This window comes from Ranitomeya imitator, chromosome 4 (genome assembly GCF_032444005.1).
Source record: "Ranitomeya imitator isolate aRanImi1 chromosome 4, aRanImi1.pri, whole genome shotgun sequence".
NCBI lineage: Eukaryota > Metazoa > Chordata > Amphibia > Anura > Dendrobatidae > Ranitomeya > Ranitomeya imitator.
Window position 1 is genome coordinate 235,705,032 of NC_091285.1, and position 20,432 is coordinate 235,725,463.

The following is a 20,432-nucleotide window of genomic DNA, read 5'->3' on the forward strand; positions in this document are numbered from 1 at the left end:
CTGTGCACACTGTCAGATCACCAATCTGTGATGTCCCCACCTGGGACAAAATAAAAAAATTATAAAAAAAAATTCCAAATGTGTAAAAAAAAAAAAAAAAAAAAATATTCATAAATAATGAAAATATATATATATATATATATTATTCCCATAAATACATTTCTTCATCTAAATAATAAAAAAATAAATAAAAGTACACATATTTAGTATCGCCGCGTCCGTAACGATCCAACCTATAAAACTGGCCCACTAGTTAACCCCTTCAGTAAACACCGTAAGAAAAAAAAACGAGGCAAAAAAACAACGCTTTATTATCCTACTGGCGAACAAAAAGTGGAATAACACGCGATCAAAAAGACAGATAGAAATAACCATGGAACCGCTGAAAACGTCATCTTGTCCCGCAAAAAACGAGCTGCCATACAGCATCATCAGCAAAAAAATAAAAAAGTTATAGTCCTGAGAATAAAGCGATGCCAAAATAATTATTTTTTCTATAAAAGTTTTTATCGTATAAAAGCGCCAAAACATAAAAAAAGATATAAATGAGGTGTCGCTGTAATCGTACTGACCCGAAGAATAAAACTGCTTTATCAATTTTACCAAACGCGGAACGGTATAAACGCCTCCCCCAAAAGAAATTAATGAATAGCTGGTTTTTGGTCATTCTTCCTCACAAAAATCGGAATAAAAAGCGATCAAAAAATGTCACGTGCCCGAAAATGTTACCAATAAAAACGTCAACTCGTCCCGCAAAAAACAAGACCTCACATGACTCTGTGGACCAAAATATGGAAAAATTATAGCTCTCAAAATGTGGTAACGCAAAAAATATTTTTTGCAATAAAAAGCGTCTTTCAGTGTGTGACGGCTGCCAATCATAAAAATCCGCTAAAAAACTCGCTATAAAAGTAAATCAAACCCCCCTTCATCACCCCCTTAGTTAGGGAAATATTAAAAAAATGTATTTATTTCCATTTTCCCATTAGGGCTAGGGTTAGGGCTAGGGTTGGAGTTAGGGTTAGGGCTACAGTTAGGGTTCAGATTACATTTACATTTGGGAATAGGGTTGGGATTAGGGTTAGGGGTGTGTCAGGGTTAGAGGTGTGGTTAGGGTTACTGTTGGAATTAGGGTTAGGGGTGTGTTTGGATTAGGGTTTCAGTTATAATTGGGGGGTTTCCACTGTTTAGGCACATCAGGGCTCTCCAAACACGACATGGCGTCCGATCTCAATTCCAGTCAATTCTGCGTTGAAAAAGTAAAACCGTGCTCCTTCCCTTCCGAGCTCTCCCGTGTGCCCAAACAGGGGTTTACTCCAACATATGGGGTATCAGCGTACTCAGGACAAATAGGACAACAACTTTTGGGGTCCAATTTCTCCTGTTACCTTTGGGAAAATACAAAACTTGTGGCTAAAAAATCATTTTTGTGGGAAAAAAAAGATTTTTTTATTTTCACGGCTCTGCGTTATAAACTGTAGTGAAACACTTGGGGGTTCAAAGTTCTCACAACACATCTAGATGAGTTCCCTGGGGGGTCTAGTTTCCAATATGGGGTCACTTGTGGGGGGTTTCTACTGTTTAGGTACATTAGGGGCTCTGCAAACGCAATGTGACGCCTGCAGACTATTCCATCTAAGTCTGAATTCCAAATGGCACTCCTTCCCTTCCGAGCCCTCCCATGCGCCCAAACAGTGGTTCCCCCCCACATATGGGGTATCAGCGCACTCAGGACAAATTGGACAACAAATTTTGGGGTCCAATTTCTCCTGTTACCCTCGGGAAAATACAAAACTGGGGGCTAAAAAATAATTTTTGTGGGAAAAAATTTTTGTTTTATTTTTACGGCTCTGCATTATAAACTTCTGTGAAGCCCTTGGTGGGTCAAAGCGCTCACCACACATCTAGATAAGTTCCTTAGGGGGTCTACTTTCCAAAACGGTGTCACTTGTGGGGGGTTTCTACTGTTTAGGTACATTAGGGGCTCTGCAAACGCAATGTGACACCTGCAGACCATTCCATCTAAGTCTGCATTCCAAATGGCGCTCCTTCCCTTCTGAGCCCTCCCATGCGCCCAAACAGTGGTTCCCCCCACATATTGTGTATAATCGCACTCAGGACAAATTGGACAACAAATTTTGGGGTCCAATTTCTCCTGTTACCCTCGGGAAAATACAAAACTGGGGGCTAAAAAAATAATTTTTGTGGGAAAAAATTTTTGTTTTATTTTTACGGCTCTGCATTATAAACTTCTGTGAAGCCCTTGGTGGGTCAAAGCGCTCAAAACACATCTAGATAAGTTCCTTAGGGGGTCTACTTTCCAAAATGGTGTCACTTGTGGGGGGTTTCAATGTTTAGGCACATCAGTGGCTCTCTAAACGCAACATGGCGTCCCATCTCAATTCCTGTCAATTTTGCATTGAAAAGTCAAACGGCGCTCCTTCCCTTCCGAGCTCTCCCATGCGCCCAAACAGTGGTTTACCTCCACATATGGGGTATCAGCGTACTCAGGACAAATTGTACAACAACTTTTGGGGTCCAATTTCTTCTCTTACCCTTGGGAAAATAAAAAATTGGGGGCGAAAAGATAATTTTTGTGAAAAAATATGATTTTTTATTTTTACGGTTCTGCATTATAAACTTCTGTGAAGCACTTCGTGGGTCAAAGTGCTCACCACACCTCTAGATAAGTTCCTTAGGGGGTCTACTTTCCAAAATGGTGTCACTTGTAGGGGGTTTCAATGTTTAGGCACATCAGGGGCTCTCCAAACGCAACATGGTGTCCCATCTCGATTCCAGTCAATTTTGCATTGAAAAGTCAAACGGCGCTCCTTCGCTTCCGAGCTCTGTCATGCGCCCAAACAGTGGTTAACCCCCACATATGGGGTATCGGTGTACTCAGGACAAATTGTACAACAACTTTTGGGGTCCATTTTCTCCTGTTACCCTTGGTAAAACAAAACAAATTGGAGCTGAAATAAATTTTGTGTGAAAAAAAGTTAAATGCTAATTTTTATTTAAACATTCTAAAAATTCCTGTGAAGCACCAGAAGGGTTAATAAACTTTTTGAATATGGTTTTGAGCACCTTGAGGGGTGCAGTTTTTAGAATGGTGTCACACTTGGGTATTTTCTATCATATAGACCCCTCAAAATTACTTCAAATGAGATGTGGTCCCTAAAAAAAATGGTGTTGTAAAAATGAGAAATTGCTGGTCAACTTTTAACCCTTATAACTCCCTAACAAAAAAAAATTTTGGTTCCAAAATTGTGCTGATGTAAAGTAGACATGTGGGAAATGTTACTTATTAAGTATTTTGTGTGACATATCTCTGTGATTTAACCCCTTTCTGCCATTAGACGTACTATTGCGTCCATGTGGGGTGGGCTTTACTTCCCAAGGACGCAATAGTACGTCATATGCGATCGGCAGCGCTCACGGGGGGAGCGCCGCCGATCGCGGCCGGGTGTCAGCTGTTTATCGCAGCTGACATCCGGCACTATGTGCCAGGAGCGGTCACAGACCGCCCCCGGCACATTAACCCCCGGCACACCGCGATCAAAGATGATCGCGATGTGCCGGCGGTACAGAGAAGCACCGCGCAGGGAGGGGGCTCCCTGCGGGCTTCCCTGAGCCCCCCGCAGCAACGCGATGTGATCGCGTTGCTGCGAGGGTCTCACCTCCCTCCCTGCTCCCTCCAGCCCCGGATCCAAGATGGCCGCGGATCCGGGTCCTGCAGGGAGGGAGGTGGCTTCACAGAGCCTGCTCAGAGCAGGCACTGTGAAGGCTGCAGCGCTGCATGTCAGATCAGTGATCTGACAGAGTGCTGTGCAAACTGTCAGATCACTGATCTGTGATGTCCCCCCCCTGGGACAAAGTAAAAAAGTAAAAAAAAAAAATTTCAAATGTGTAAAAAAAATAAAAAAAAATATTCCAAAATAATGAAAAAAAAAAAAAAATATTATTCCCATAAATACATTTCTTTATCTAAATAAAAAAAAAAACAATAAAAGTACACATATTTAGTATCGCCGCGTCCGTAACGGCCCGACCTATAAAACTGGCCCACTAGTTAACCCCTTCAGTAAACACCGTAAGGAAAAAAAAAAAAAAAACGAGGCAAAAAACAACGCTTTATTATCATACCACCGAACAAAAAGTGGAATAACACGCGATCAAAAAGACAGATATAACTAACCATGGTACCGCTGAAAACGTCATCTTGTCCCGCAAAAAACGAGCCGCCATACAGCATCATCAGCAAAAAAATAAAAAAGTTATAGTCCTGAGAATAAAGTGATGCAAAAATAATTATTTTTTCTATAAAATAGTTTTTATCGTATAAAAGCGCCAAAACATAAAAAAATGATATAAATGAGGTATCGCTGTAATCGTACTGACCCGAAGAATAAAACTGCTTCATCAATTTTACCAAACGCGGAACGGTATAAACGCCTCCCCCAAAAGAAATTCATGAATAGCTGGTTTTTGGTCATTCTGCCTCACAAAAATCGGAATAAAAAGCGATCAAAAAATGTCACGTGCCCGAAAATGTTACCAATAAAAACATCAACTCGTCCCGCAAAAAACAAGACCTCACATGACTCTGTGGACCAAAATATAGAAAAATTATAGCTCTCAAAATGTGGTAACGCAAAAAATATTTTTTGCAATAAAAAGCGTCTTTCAGTGTGTGACGGCTGCCAATCATAAAAATCCGCTAAAAAACCCGCTATAAAAGTAAATCAAACCCCCCTTCATCACCCCCTTAGTTAGGGAAAAATTTAAAAAATGTATTTATTTCCATTTTCCCATTAGGGCTAGGGTTAGAGTTAGGGCTAGGGTTAGGGTTAGGGCTAGGGCTAGGGTTAGGGCTAGGGTTAGGGCTAGGGTTAGGTTTAGGGCTAGGGTTAGGGTTAGGGCTAGGGTTAGGGTTAGGGCTAGGGTTAGGGCTAGGGTTAGGGCTAGGGTTAGGGCTAGGGCTAGGGTTAGGGTTAGGGCTAGGGTTAGGATTAGGGTTAGGGCTAGGGCTACAGTTTGGGTTGGGGCTAAAGTTACAGTTAGGGTTTAGATTACATTTACGGTTGGGAATAGGGTTGGGATTAGGGTTAGGGGTGTGTCAGGGTTAGAGGTGTGGTTAGGGTTACTGTTGGGATTAGGGTTAGGGATGTGTTTGGATTAGGGTTTCAGTTATAATTGGGGGGTTTCCACTGTTTAGGCACATCAGGGGCTCTCCAAACGCGACATGGCGTCCGATCTCAATTCCAGCCAATTCTGCGTTGAAAAAGTAAAACAGTGCTTCTTCCCTTCCGAGCTCTCCCGTGTGCCCAAACAGGGGTTTACCCCAACATATGGGGTATCAGCGTACTCAGGACAAATAGGACAACAACTTTTGGGGTCCAATTTCTCCTGTTACCCTTGGGAAAATACAAAACTCGGGGCTAAAACATATTTTTTGTGGGAAAAAAAAAGATTTTTTATTTTCACGGCTCTGCGTTATAAACTGTAGTGAAACACTTGGGGGTTCAAAGTTCTCACAACACATCTAGATTAGTTCCCTGGGGGGTCTAGTTTCCAATATGGGGTCACTTGTGGGGGGTTTCTACTGTTTAGGTACATTAGGGGTTCTGCAAACGCAATGTGACGTCTGCAGACCATTCCATCTAAGTCTGCATTCCAAATGGCGCTCCTTCCCTTCCGAGCTCTGCCATGCGCTCAAACGGTGGTTTCCCCCAACATACGGGGTATCAGCGTACTCAGGACAAATTGGACAACAACTTTTGGGGTCGAATTTCTCCTCTTACCCTCGGGAAAATACAAAACTGGGGGCTAAAAAATAATTTTGGGGGGAAAGATTTTTTTTTTTAATTTTCACGGCTCTGCGTTACAAACTGTAGTGAAACACTTGGGGGTTCAAAGCTATCACAACACATCTAGATGAGTTCCTTAGGGGGTCTAGTTTCCAAAATGGTGTCACTTGTGGGAGGTTTCTACTGTTTAGGTACATTAGGGGCTCTGCAAATGCAATGTGACACCTGCAGACCATTCCATCTAAGTCCTCATTCCAAATGGAGCTCCTTCCCTTCCGAGCCCTCCCATGCGCCCAAACAGTGGTTCCCCCCCACATATGGGGTATCAGCGCACTCAGGACAAATTGGACAACAAATTGTGGGGTCGAATTTCTCCTGTTACCCTCGGGAAAATACAAAACTGGGGGCTAAAAAATAATTTTTGTGGGATAAAATTTTTGTTTTATTTTTACGGCTCTCCATTATAAACTTCTGTGAAGCCCTTGGTGGGTCAAAGCGCTCAGCACACATCTAGATAAGTTCCTAAGGGGGTCTACTTTCCAAAATGGTGTCACTTGTGGGGGGTTTCTACTGTTTAGGTACATTAGGGGCTCTGCAAACGCAATGTGACACCTGCAGACCATTCCATCTAAGTCTGCATTCAAATGGCACTCCTTCCCTTCTGAGCCCTCCCATGTGCCCAAACAGTGGTTCCCCCCACATATGGTGTATCATCGCACTCAGGACAAATTGGGCAACAAATTTTGGGGTCCAATTTCTCCTGTTACCCTCAGGAAAATACAAAACTGGGGGCTAAAAAAATAATTTTTGTGGGAAAAAAATTTTGTTTTATTTTTACGGCTCTGCATTATAAACTTCTGTGAAGCACTTGGTGGGTCAAAGTGCTCACCACACCTCTAGATAAGTTCCTTAGGGGGTCTACTTTCCAAAATGGTGTCATTTGTGGGGGGTTTCAATGTTTAGGCACATCAGTGGCTCTTCAAACGCAACATGGCGTCCCATCTCAATTCCTGTCAATTTTGCTTTGAAAAGTCAAACGGCACTCCTTCCCTTCCGAGCTCTCCCATCCGCCCAAACAGTGGTTTACCCCCACATATGGGCTATCAGCGTACTCAGGACAAATTGTACAACAACCTTTGGGGTTGAATTTCTTCTCTTACCCTTGGGAAAATAAAAAATTGGGGGCGAAAAGATAATTTTTGTGAAAAAATATGATTTTTTATTTTTACGGTTCTACATTATAAACTTCTGTGAAGCACTTGTTGGGTCAAAGTGCTCACCACACCTCTAGATAAGTTCCTTAGGGGGTCTACTTTCCAAAATGGTGTCACTTGTGGGGGGTTTCAATGTTTAGCCACATCAGGGGCTCTCCAAACGAAACATGGCGTCCCATCTCAATTCCAGTCAATTTTGCATTGAAAGTCAAATGGCACTCCTTCGCTTCCGAGCTCTGCCATGCGCCCAAACAGTGGTTTACCCCCACATGTGGGGTATTGGCATACTCAAGACAAATTGTACAACAATGTTTGGGGTCCATTTTCTCCTGTTACCCTTGGTAAAATAAAACAAATTGGAGCTGAATTAAATTTTTTGTGAAAAAAAGTTAAATGTTCATTTTTATTTAAACATTCAAAAAATTCCTGTGAAGCACCAGAAGGGTTAATAAACTTCTTGAATATGGTTTTGAGCACCTTGAGGGGTGTAGTTTTTAGAATGGTGTCACACTTGGGTATTTTCTATCATATAGACCCCTCAAAATGACTTCAAATGAGATGTGGTCCCTAAAATAAAATGGTGTTGTAGAAATGAGAAATTGCTGGTCAACTTTTAACCCTTATAACTCCCTAACAAAAAAAAATTTTGTTTCCAAAATTGTGCTGATGTAAAGTAGACATGTGTGAAATGTTATTTATTAAGTATTTTGTGTGACATATCTCTGTGATTTAATTGCATAAAAATTCAAAGTTGGAAAATTGCGAAATTTTCATAATTTTCGCCAAATTTCCGTTTTTTTCACAAATAAACGCAGGTACGATCAAATAATTTTTACCATTGTCATGAAGTACAATATGTCACGAGAAAACAATGTCAGAATCACCGGGATCCGTTGAAGCGTTCCAGAGTTATAACCTCATAAAGGGACAGTGGTCAGAATTGTAAAAATTGGCCCGGTCATTAACGTGCAAACCACCCTTGGGGGTAAAGGGGTTAATTGCATAAAAATTCAAATTTGGAAAATTGCGAAATTTTCATAATTTTCGCCAAATTTCTTTTTTTTTTTCACAAATAAACGCAGGTACTATCAAAGAATTTTTACCACTATCATGAAGTACAATATATCAGGAGAAAACAATGTCAGAATCACTGGAATCCGTTGAAGTGTTCCAGAGTTATAACCTCATAAAGGGACAGTGGTCAGAATTGTAAAAATTGGCCCGGTCATTAACGTGCAAACCACCCTTGGGGGTAAAGGGGTTAAACCCATTCCTTGTCTGATGCAGGCCTGGGAAGGAAGGTGCTGCAGGCGGCGGTTGCCCACCGCCCAATCTGACTCTGCTTTCTTTGCATTTTTTCTGTTTCCCAGCCTTGGGACTGCTTTGGGACGTCCCATGTTACCTGTGTCCCCAAATGAAGCGATAAAGAAAGAGGGATTTTTGGTACTCACCGTAAAATCTCTTTCTTGGAGCCTTCATTGCGGGGGGCACACAGCTCCCTCCCTAACTGTTTGTACCTCTTTGGACCTACGTGCCTTTGTTTGTTGGGTTGGTACATATGTTGAGTTTTGGTTGCTTTTCCTACTACATTAACACAAACTGATGTGCTTTGTGCCAGTCGGTGGGCGTATACTGCTGAGGAGAAGCTATTTTCCTTTTTTTTCTTTTTTCGCCTAATGTCGGCCTCCCAGCGACCGCAGTATACACCCATGGTTACCTGTGTCCCCCAACAAAGGCTCCAAGAAAGAGCTTTTACAGGGAGTACCAAAAATCCCTCTTTTGGGTACTTTCAATCATATTTTAAAATCTTATTTTACTGTCTAGTAGTTAAGGACCAGTCATTCCCCTTCTTTCTTGCAATTAATGTGATTTCTTCACTGCTATACTTTGCAGGCGATCGTTCTCTGCTTCAGACTGCACTTCACTAAAGACAACATAACGAATAACACGGCTGCAGCAACGGTGCGGCAGGTAGTCACCGTGGTGTTTGAGAGGATGGTAGCTGAAGATGAAAGGCACAAAGGTAAACTGGACTACACGTATTCATTGGGTACATGCTCCATGGCTTACTATGCTCTACATTGATAGTACATACAGATGTATTTTTCATTTTAGTGGTGACCTGATCTTTAGTTTTCAGTCAGTTTTTGGGTCCTGGTATCTCACAGAAGAGAATTTACTTTGTCAGCTCATTAATGCGGTATGTGAAGGGGGCTGGCTGACTGGCTCATTATACCAGCTAAGCCAACCCCATTGTCATTCACAGCTGCTGCATAGACAAAGAAAGGGCCTGGCTTGGCTATTAAATGAGCCAGGTAGCCATCCCCCTTCCCACGCAGCACTGATGATATGCTGACACACAAAACTTTCCTGTGTCCAGAACAAACCAAAAGTTTTGCTACTGGAACATCTTAGAGCTAATACTGTATGAGAAAGTTCCTTATATTAATGTTTAAAATGCATCTAAAGGTAAAGTTTTTGATTTGGACAAATGCTTTAATGATTCATAACCATATTGGCCAGTATTTTTTTTTTTGGTGGGGGCAGGATTGGTGCTTGCCCAAATGGATTTCTCTTCCTCCCTGTCTGGAAATTGTGGCACCTAAAGAGAATGTGTCACCAAGTTTTTGCCATCTGATCAAAATGTGGAGACAGAGACCTGAATTCCAGCGATGTGGCACTTACTGGGCTGCTTGCTGTAGTTTTTTTTTTTTTTTAAGTTCCTGTTTTCTTAGTTGGAGGATAAAGGACTAGTAAACCAGCTACCAGATAGTCCTACATATTCATGAGCTCTGAATAACCTTGACCTCTAGAACTGATTGGCAGTTTTCTGGCTATGAAAGCATACACAGTAACCTGTCAATTGGTGTGCGGGGTTATACAGCGCTTAGTATTCAGAGAGCTGGTAGCTCAGCAGCAGATTAATCAGTGATTTTATCAAACTGCAGCAAGCAGCCCAGTATGTGACACATCACTGGAATTAGGGTCTCTGTCCTTTCATCATGTTGCATAAACCTGGAGACAGAGTCTCTTTACCATACTGTACAGTCATGGCCAAAAGTTTTGAGAATGACACCAAAATTATATTTTCACATGATCTGCTGCCCTCTGGTTTTTATTAGTGTTTGTCTGATGTTTATGTCACATACAGAAATATAATTGCAATCATATTATGAGTACCAATAAGTTATATTGACAGTTAGAATGAGTTAACGCAGCAAGTCAATATTTGCAGTGTTGACCCTTCTTCTTCAAGACCTCTGCAATTCTCCCTGGCATGCTCTCAATCAACTTCTGGACCAAATCCTGACTGATAGTAGTCCATTCTTGCATAATCAATGCTTGCATTTTGCCAGAATTTGTTGGTTTTTGTTGGTCCACCCGTCTCTTGATGATTGACCACAAGTTCTCAATGGGATTAAGATCTGGGGAGTTTCCAGGCCATGGACCCAAAATCTCTATGTTTTGTTCCATGAGCCATTTAGTTATCACCTTTGCTTTATGGCAAGGTGCTCCATCATGCTGGAAAAGGCATTGTTGGGCGCCAAACTGCTCTTGGACGGTTGGGAGAAGTTGCTCTTGGAGGACATTCTGGTACCATTCTTTATTCATGGCTGTGTGTTTTGGCAAGACTGTGAGTGAGCCGATTCCCTTGGCTGAGAAGCAACCCCACACATGAATGGTTTCAGGATGCTTTACAGTTGGCATGAGACAAGACTGGTGGTATCGCTCACTTCTTCTTCTCCGAATAAGCTGTTTTCCAGATGTCCCAAACAATCGAAAAGGGGATTCATCAGAGAAAATGACTTTGCCCCAGTCCTCAGCAGTCCACTCCCTGTAGCTTTTGCAGAATATCAGTCGGTCCCTTATGTTTTTTCTGGAGAGAGGTGGCTTCTTTGCTTCCCTCCTTGAAACCAGGCCTTGCTCAAAGAGTCTCCGCCTCACAGTGCGTGCAGAAGCACTCACACCAGCCTGCTGCCATTCCTGAGCAAGCTCAGCACTGCTGGTAGTCCGATCCCGCAGCTGAAAGAGTTTTAACCCCTTCCCGACCCATGACGCCACGTAGGCGTCATGAAAGTCGGTGCCAATCCGACCCATGACGCCTATGTGGCGTCATGGAAAGATCGCGTCCCTGCAGGCCGGGTGAAAGGGTTAACTCCCATTTCACCCGATCTGCAGGGACAGGGGGAGTGGTAGTTTAGCCCAGGGGGGGTGGCTTCACCCCCTCGTGGCTACGATCGCTCTGATTGGCTGTTGAAAGTGAAACTGCCAATCAGAGCGATTTGTAATATTTCACCCATTATAACGGGTGAAATATTACAGTCCAGCCATGGCCGATGCTGCAATATCATCGGCCATGGCTGGAAATACTAGTGTGCCCCCACCCCACCCCACCGATCGCCCCCCAGCCCCCCGATCTGGCCGGTACACTGCTCCGGCTCCCCTCCGTCCAGTGCTCCGCTCCCCCCCGTGCTCTTGTCTGCTCCCCCCGTGCTCCAATCACCCCCCCGTGCTCCAATCACCCCCCCTGCACTCCGATCCAACCCCCCCGTGCTCCGTTCCACCCCCCCGTGCTCCGTTCCAGCCCCCCCGTGCTCCGTTCCAGCCCCCCCGTGCTCCGTTCCACACCTGCCGCGCTCCGATTCCCCGCCCCCGTGCTCCGATCCCCCCCCCCGTGGTCCCCCCCACCCCATCATACTTACCGATCCTGCCGGGGTCCCGTCCGTCTTCTCCTGGGCGCCGCCATCTTCCAAAATGGCGGGCGCATGCGCAGTGCGCCCGCCGAATCTGCCGGCCGGCAGATTCGTTCCAAAGTGCATTTTGATCACTGAGATAGATTATATCTCAGTGATCAAAATAAAAAAAATAATAAATGACCCCCCCCCCCCCTTTGTCACCCCCATAGGTAGGGACAATAAAAAAATAAAGAAATTTTTTTTTTTCCACTAATGTTAGGGGTAGGGGTAGGGTTAGGGGTAGGGGTAGGGTTAGGGTTAGGGCTAGGGCTAGGGTTAGGGTTTCGGTATGTGCACACGTATTCTGGTCCTCTGCGTATTTTTCCGCTGCGGATTTGATAAATCCGCAGTGCTAAACCGCTGCGGATTTATGGCGGATTTACCGCGTTTTTTCTGCACATTTCACTGCGGTTTTACAATTGCGATTTTCTATTGGAGCAGTTGTAAAACCGCTGCGGAATCCGCACAAAGAAGTGACATGCTGCGGAATGTAAACCGCTGCGTTTCCGTGCAGTTTTTCCGCAGCATGTGTGCAGCGATTTTTGTTTCCCGTAGGTTTACATTGAACTGTAAGCTCATGGGAAACTGCTGCTTTTCCGCAGCATGTGCACATACCTTTAGAATTAGGCCATGTGCACACGGTGCGGATTTGGCTGCGGATCCGCAGCGGATTGGCCGCTGCGGATTCGCAGCAGTGTTCCATCAGGTGTACAGTACCATGTAAACATATGAAAAACCAAATCCGCTGTGCCCATGGTGCGGAAAATACCGCGCGGAAACGCTGCGTTGTATTTTCCGCAGCATGTCAATTCTTTGTGCGGATTCCGCAGCGTTTTACACCTGTTCCTCAATAGGAATCCGCAGGTGAAATCCGCACAAAAAACACTGGAAATCCGCGGAAAATCCGCAGGTAAAACGCAGTGCCTTTTACCCGCGGATTTTTCAAAAATGGTGCGGAAATATCTCACACGAATCCGCAACGTGGGCACATAGCCTTAGGGTTAGGGTTGGAATTAGGGTTGTGGTTAGGGTTGTGATTAGGGTTATGGCTACAGTTGGGATTAGGGTTAGGGGTGTGGGGGGGTTAGTGTTGGAGGTAGAATTGAGGGGTTACCACTGTTTAGGCACATCAGGGGTCTCCAAACGCAACATGGCGTTAAACTAGAAGAAGAGGGGACGGGAAGAAAAACATTAGACTTGAACAAAGAAGATCCAGGAAAACATACTCAGAAGGGAGGTAAGAACATTTCTAAAACAATCCACAGCGAGGAGATTGGAACAAAACAAAATCCTCTAAACTGTATGCTTGCAAACGCCAGAAGCCTGACAAACAAGATGGAAGAACTAGAAGCAGAAATATCTACAGGTAACTTTGACATAGTGGGAATAACCGAGACATGGTTAGATGAAAGCTATGACTGGGCAGTTAACTTACAGGGTTACAGTCTGTTTAGAAAGGATCGTAAAAATCGGAGAGGAGGAGGGGTTTGTCTCTATGTAAAGTCTTGTCTAAAGTCCACTTTAAGGGAGGATATTAGCGAAGGAAATGAGGATGTCGAGTCCATATGGGTCGAAATTCATGGAGGGAAAAATGGTAACAAAATTCTCATTGGGGTCTGTTACAAACCCCCAAATATAACAGAAACCATGGAAAGTCTACTTCTAAAGCAGATAGATGAAGCTGCAACCCATAATGAGGTCCTGGTTATGGGGGACTTTAACTACCCGGATATTAACTGGGAAACAGAAACCTGTGAAACCCATAAAGGCAACAGGTTTCTGCTAATAACCAAGAAAAATTATCTTTCACAATTGGTGCAGAATCCAACCAGAGGAGCAGCACTTTTAGACCTAATACTATCTAATAGACCTGACAGAATAACAAATCTGCAGGTGGTCGGGCATCTAGGAAATAGCGACCACAATATTGTACAGTTTCACCTGTCTTTCACTAGGGGGACTTGTCAGGGAGTCACAAAAACACTGAACTTTAGGAAGGCAAAGTTTGACCAGCTTAGAGATGCCCTTAATCTGGTAGACTGGGACAATATCCTCAGAACTAATAATACAGATAATAAATGGGAAATGTTTAAGAACATCCTAAATAGGCAGTGTAAGCGGTTTATACCTTGTGGGAATAAAAGGACTAGAAATAGGAAAAACCCAATGTGGCTAAACAAAGAAGTAAGACAGGCAATTAACAGTAAAAAGAAAGCATTTGCACTACTAAAGCAGGATGGCACCATTGAAGCTCTAAAAAACTATAGGGAGAAAAATACTTTATCTAAAAAACTAATTAAAGCTGCCAAAAAGGAAACAGAGAAGCACATTGCTAAGGAGAGTAAAACTAATCCCAAACTGTTCTTCAACTATATCAATAGTAAAAGAATAAAAACTGAAAATGTAGGCCCCTTAAAAAATAGTGAGGAAAGAATGGTTGTAGATGACGAGGAAAAAGCTAACATATTAAACACCTTCTTCTCCACGGTATTCACGGTGGAAAATGAAATGCTAGGTGAAATCCCAAGAAACAATGAAAACCCTATATTAAGGGTCACCAATCTAACCCAAGAAGAGGTGCGAAACCGGCTAAATAAGATTAAAATAGATAAATCTCCGGGTCCCGATGGCATACACCCACGAGTACTAAGAGAACTAAGTAATGTAATAGATAAACCATTATTTCTTATTTTTAGGGACTCTATAGCGACAGGGTCTGTTCCGCAGGATTGGCGCATAGCAAATGTGGTGCCAATATTCAAAAAGGGCTCTAAAAGTGAACCTGGAAATTATAGGCCAGTAAGTCTAACCTCTATTGTTGGTAAAATATTTGAAGGGTTTCTGAGGGATGTTATTCTGGATTATCTCAATGAGAATAACTGTTTAACTCCATATCAGCATGGGTTTATGAGAAATCGCTCCTGTGAAACCAATCTAATCAGTTTTTATGAAGAGGTAAGCTATAGGCTGGACCACGGTGAGTCATTGGACGTGGTATATCTCGATTTTTCCAAAGCGTTTGATACCGTGCCGCACAAGAGGTTGGTACACAAAATGAGAATGCTTGGTCTGGGGGAAATTGTGTGTAAATGGGTTAGTAACTGGCTTAGTGATAGAAAGCAGAGGGTGGTTATAAATGGTATAGTCTCTAACTGGGTCGCTGTGACCAGTGGGGTACCGCAGGGGTCAGTATTGGGACCTGTTCTCTTCAACATATTCATTAATGATCTGGTAGAAGGTTTACACAGTAAAATATCGATATTTGCAGATGATACAAAACTATGTAAAGCAGTTAATACAAGAGAAGATAGTATTCTGCTACAGATGGATCTGGATAAGTTGGAAACTTGGGCTGAAAGGTGGCAGATGAGGTTTAACAATGATAAATGTAAGGTTATACACATGGGAAGAAGGAATCAATGTCACCATTACACACTGAATGGGAAACCACTGGGTAAATCTGACAGGGAGAAGGACTTGGGGATCCTAGTTAATGATAAACTTACCTGGAGCAGCCAGTGCCAGGCAGCAGCTGCCAAGGCAAACAGGATCATGGGGTGCATTAAAAGAGGTCTGGATACACATGATGAGAGCATTATACTGCCTCTGTACAAATCCCTAGTTAGACCGCACATGGAGTACTGTGTCCAGTTTTGGGCACCGGTGCTCAGGAAGGATATAATGGAACTAGAGAGAGTACAAAGGAGGGCAACAAAATTAATAAAGGGGATGGGAGAACTACAATACCCAGATAGATTAGCGAAATTAGGATTATTTAGTCTAGAAAAAAGACGACTGAGGGGCGATCTAATAACCATGTATAAGTATATAAGGGGACAATACAAATATCTCGCTGAGGATCTGTTTATACCAAGGAAGGTGACGGGCACAAGGGGGCATTCTTTGCGTCTGGAGGAGAGAAGGTTTTTCCACCAACATAGAAGAGGATTCTTTACTGTTAGGGCAGTGAGAATCTGGAATTGCTTGCCTGAGGAGGTGGTGATGGCGAACTCAGTCGAGGGGTTCAAGAGAGGCCTGGATGCCTTCCTGGAGCAGAACAATATTGTATCATACAATTAGGTTATGTAGAAGGACGTAGATCTGGGGATTTATTATGATGGAATATAGGCTGAACTGGATGGACAAATGTCTTTTTTCGGCCTTACTAACTATGTTACTATGTTACTATGGTGCCACCATTGATTCCAGCCAATCTCGTATTCAAAAAGTCAAATGGTGCTCCCTCACTTCCGAGCCCTGACGTGTGCCCAAACAGTGGTTTACCCCCACATATGGGGTACCAGCATACTCAGGATAAACTGCGCAACAATTACTGGGGTCCAATTTCTCCTGTTACCCTTGTGAATCTAAAAAAATGCTTGCTAAAACAAAATTTTTGAGGAAAGAAAAATGATTTTTTATTTTCACGGCTCTGCGTTGTAAACGTCTGTGAAGCACTTGGGGGTTCAAAGTGCTCACCACATATCTAGATAAGTTCCTTGGGGGGTCTAGTTTCTAAAATGGGGTCACTTGTGGGGGGTTTCTACTGTTTAGGCACATCAGGGGCTCTGCAAACGCAACGTGACGCCCGCAGAGCATTCCATCAAAGTCTGCATTTCAAAACGTCACTACTTCAATTCCGAGCCCCGGCATGTGCCCAAACAGTAGTTTACCCCCACATATGGGGTATCACCGTACTCAGGAGAAACTGGACAACAAATATTGGGGTCAAATTTCTCCTGTTACCCTTGGGAAAATTAAAAAATTCTGGGCTAAATAATTATTTTTGAGGAAAGAAAACGTATTTATTATTTTCACGGCTCTGCATTATAAACTTCTATGAAGCACTTGGGGGTTCAAAGTGCTCACCACACATCTAGATAAGTTCCTTTCGGGGTCTAGTTTCCAAAATGGGGTCACTTGTGGGGGGTTTCTACTGTTAAGCCACATCAGGGGCTCTGCAAACGCAACGTGACGCCCACAGAGCATTCCATCAAAGTCTGCATTTCAAAACGTCACTACTTCACTTCCGAGCCCCGGCATGTGCCCAAACACTGATTTACCCCCACATATGGGGTATCAGCGTACTCAGGAGAAACTGGACAACAACTTTTGGGGTCAAATTTCTCCTGTTACCCTTGGGAAAATAAAAAGTTGCAGGCTAAAAGATCATTTTTGAGAAAATAATTTTTTATTTTTATTTTCATGGCTCTGCGTTATAAACTTCTGTGAATCACCTGGGGGTTTAAAGTGCTCAATATGCATTTAGATAAGTTCCTTGGGGGGTCTAGTTTCCAAAATGGGGTCACTTGTGGGGGAGCTCCAATGTTTAGGCACACAGGGGCTCTCCAAACGCGACATGGTGTCCGCTAACAATTGGAGCTAATTTTCCATTCAAAAAGTCAAATGGCGCGCCTTCCCTTCCGAGCCCTGCCGAGTGCACAAACAGTGGTTTACCCCCACATATGAGGTATCGGCGTACTCGGGAGAAATTGCCCAACAAATTTTATGATCCATTTTATCCTACTGTTCTATCTAGACAGAACAGAAGCATCTCTACTGGTCACAGAAGGTGCAAAAAGTGTCAGAGAACCTCCAAAAGCAGATGAGTGGAAGCATGTGACCAAAAGAAGCAAGAAGACCATGGAGAAATCACCAATCACACAACTGAAGAACCGATATCAAATCTTTGTAGAGGATGAAGATGGCACACCTAAGAATGAAGCAATACCAGCAAGCAAAAAAGAAAAGGGCACACAGCAACAAGTGACAGCAAAAAGTACAGCCAAGAAGCAACGAAGAGTGGTGGTGGTGGGAGACTCACTACTGAGAGGCACCGAAGCAGCCATCTGCAGACCGGACATAACTGCAAGAGAAGTATGCTGCCTTCCAGGTGCGATGATCAAGGATGTGACCGATAGGATACCAAAGCTCTTCAGCTCCAAGGACGTCCACCCATTTCTTCTGATACATGTTGGCACCAATGACACGGCAAGGAAGGACCTACCGACAATCTGCAAGGACTTTGAAGAGTTGGGGAAGAAAGTAAAGGAACTGGATGCACAGGTAGTTTTTTCTTCTATCCTTCCAGTAGACGGGCATGGCACCAGGAGATGGAACAGGATCCTTGATGCAAACAACTGGCTAAGACGATGGTGCAGACAACAAGGATTTGGATTCCTGGACCACGGTGTGAATTACTGGTATGATGGACTCCTCGCCAGAGACGGACTACACCTCAACAAACCTGGGAAACACACATTCGCCAGAAGACTCGCTACACTCATCAGGAGGGCGTTAAACTAGAAGAAGAGGGGACGGGAAGAAAAACATTAGACTCGAACAAAGACGACCCAGGAAAACATACTCAGAAGGGAGGTAAGAACATTTCTAAAACAATCCACAGTGAGGAGATTGGAACAAAACAAAATCCTCTAAACTGCATGCTCGCAAACGCCAGAAGCCTGACAAACAAGATGGAAGAACTAGAAGCAGAAATATCTACAGGTAACTTTGACATAGTGGGAATAACCGAGACATGGTTAGATGAAAGCTATGACTGGGCAGTTAACTTACAGGGTTACAGTCTGTTTAGAAAGGATCGTAAAAATCGGAGAGGAGGAGGGGTTTGTCTCTATGTAAAGTCTTGTCTAAAGTCCACTTTAAGGGAGGATATTAGCGAAGGGAATGAGGATGTCGAGTCCATATGGGCTGAAATTCATGGAGGGAAAAATGGTAACAAAATTCTCATTGGGGTCTGTTACAAACCCCCAAATATAACAGAAAGCATGGAAAGTCTACTTCTAAAGCAGATAGATGAAGCTGCAACCCATAATGAGGTCCTGGTTATGGGGGACTTTAACTACCCGGATATTAACTGGGAAACAGAAACCTGTGAAACCCATAAAGGCAACAGGTTTCTGCTAATAACCAAGAAAAATTATCTTTCACAATTGGTGCAGAATCCAACCAGAGGAGCAGCACTTTTAGACCTAATACTATCTAATAGACCTGACAGAATAACAAATCTGCAGGTGGTTGGGCATTTAGGAAATAGCGACCACAATATTGTGCAGTTTCACCTGTCTTTCACTAGGGGGACTTGTCAGGGAGTCACAAAAACATTGAACTTTAGGAAGGCAAAGTTTGACCAGCTTAGAGATGCCCTTAATCTGGTAGACTGGGACAATATCCTCAGAAATGAGAATACAGATAATAAATGGGAAATGTTTAAGAACATCCTAAATAGGCAGTGTAAGCGGTTTATACCTTGTGGGAATAAAAGGACTAGAAATAGGAAAAACCCAATGTGGCTAAACAAAGAAGTAAGACAGGCAATTAACAGTAAAAAGAAAGCATTTGCACTACTAAAGCAGGATGGCACCATTGAAGCTCTAAAAAACTATAGGGAGAAAAATACTTTATCTAAAAAACTAATTAAAGCTGCCAAAAAGGAAACAGAGAAGCACATTGCTAAGGAGAGTAAAACTAATCCCAAACTGTTCTTCAACTATATCAATAGTAAAAGAATAAAAACTGAAAATGTAGGCCCCTTAAAAAATAGTGAGGAAAGAATGGTTGTAGATGACGAGGAAAAAGCTAACATATTAAACACCTTCTTCTCCACGGTATTCACGGTGGAAAATGAAATGCTAGGTGAAATCCCAAGAAACAATGAAAACCCTATATTAAGGGTCACCAATCTAACCCAAGAAGAGGTGCGAAACCGGCTAAATAAGATTAAAATAGATAAATCTCCGGGTCCGGATGGCATACACCCACGAGTACTAAGAGAACTAAGTAATGTAATAGATAAACCATTATTTCTTATTTTTAGTGACTCTATAGCGACAGGGTCTGTTCCGCAGGACTGGCACATAGCAAATGTGGTGCCAATATTCAAAAAGGGCTCTAAAAGTGAACCTGGAAATTATAGGCCAGTAAGTCTAACCTCTATTGTTGGTAAAATATTTGAAGGGTTTCTGAGGGATGTTATTCTGGATTATCTCAATGAGAATAACTGTTTAACTCCATATCCGCATGGGTTTATGAGAAATCGCTCCTGTCAAACCAATCTAATCAGTTTTTATGAAGAGGTAAGCTATAGACTGGACCACGGTGAGTCATTGGACGTGGTATATCTCGATTTTTCCAAAGCGTTTGATACCGTGCCGCACAAGAGGTTGGTACACAAAATGAGAATGCTTGGTCTGGGGGAAAATGTGTGTAAATGGGTTAGTAACTGGCTTAGTGATAGAAAGCAGAGGGTGGTTATAAATGGTATAGTCTCTAACTGGGTCGCTGTGACCAGTGGGGTACCGCAGGGGTCAGTATTGGGACCTGTTCTCTTCAACATATTCATTAATGATCTGGTAGAAGATTTACACAGTAAAATATCGATATTTGCAGATGATACAAAACTATGTAAAGCAGTTAATACAAGAGAAGATAGTATTCTGCTACAGATGGATCTGGATAAGTTGGAAACTTGGGCTGAAAGGTGGCAGATGAGGTTTAACAATGATAAATGTAAGGTTATACACATGGGAAGAGGGAATCAATATCACCATTACACACTGAACGGGAAACCACTGGGTAAATCTGACAGGGAGAAGGACTTGGGGATCCTAGTTAATGATAAACTTACCTGGAGCAGCCAGTGCCAGGCAGCA

At 43.0% G+C, this 20,432-nt stretch overlaps 1 protein-coding gene across 3 annotated transcripts in view; it reads left to right on the forward strand.

Moving 5' to 3' along the window:
• The window catches only part of MON2 (MON2 homolog, regulator of endosome-to-Golgi trafficking), a 225,482-nt gene that overhangs the window by 64,687 nt on the left and 140,363 nt on the right, over window positions 1-20,432 (forward strand). For all 3 annotated transcript variants that reach the window (XM_069764436.1, XM_069764435.1, XM_069764437.1), the window contains one exon: window positions 8,918-9,047. In XM_069764436.1, coding sequence (XP_069620537.1) covers window positions 8,918-9,047 — 130 coding nt within the window. The remainder of the gene's footprint in view (window positions 1-8,917; window positions 9,048-20,432) is intronic.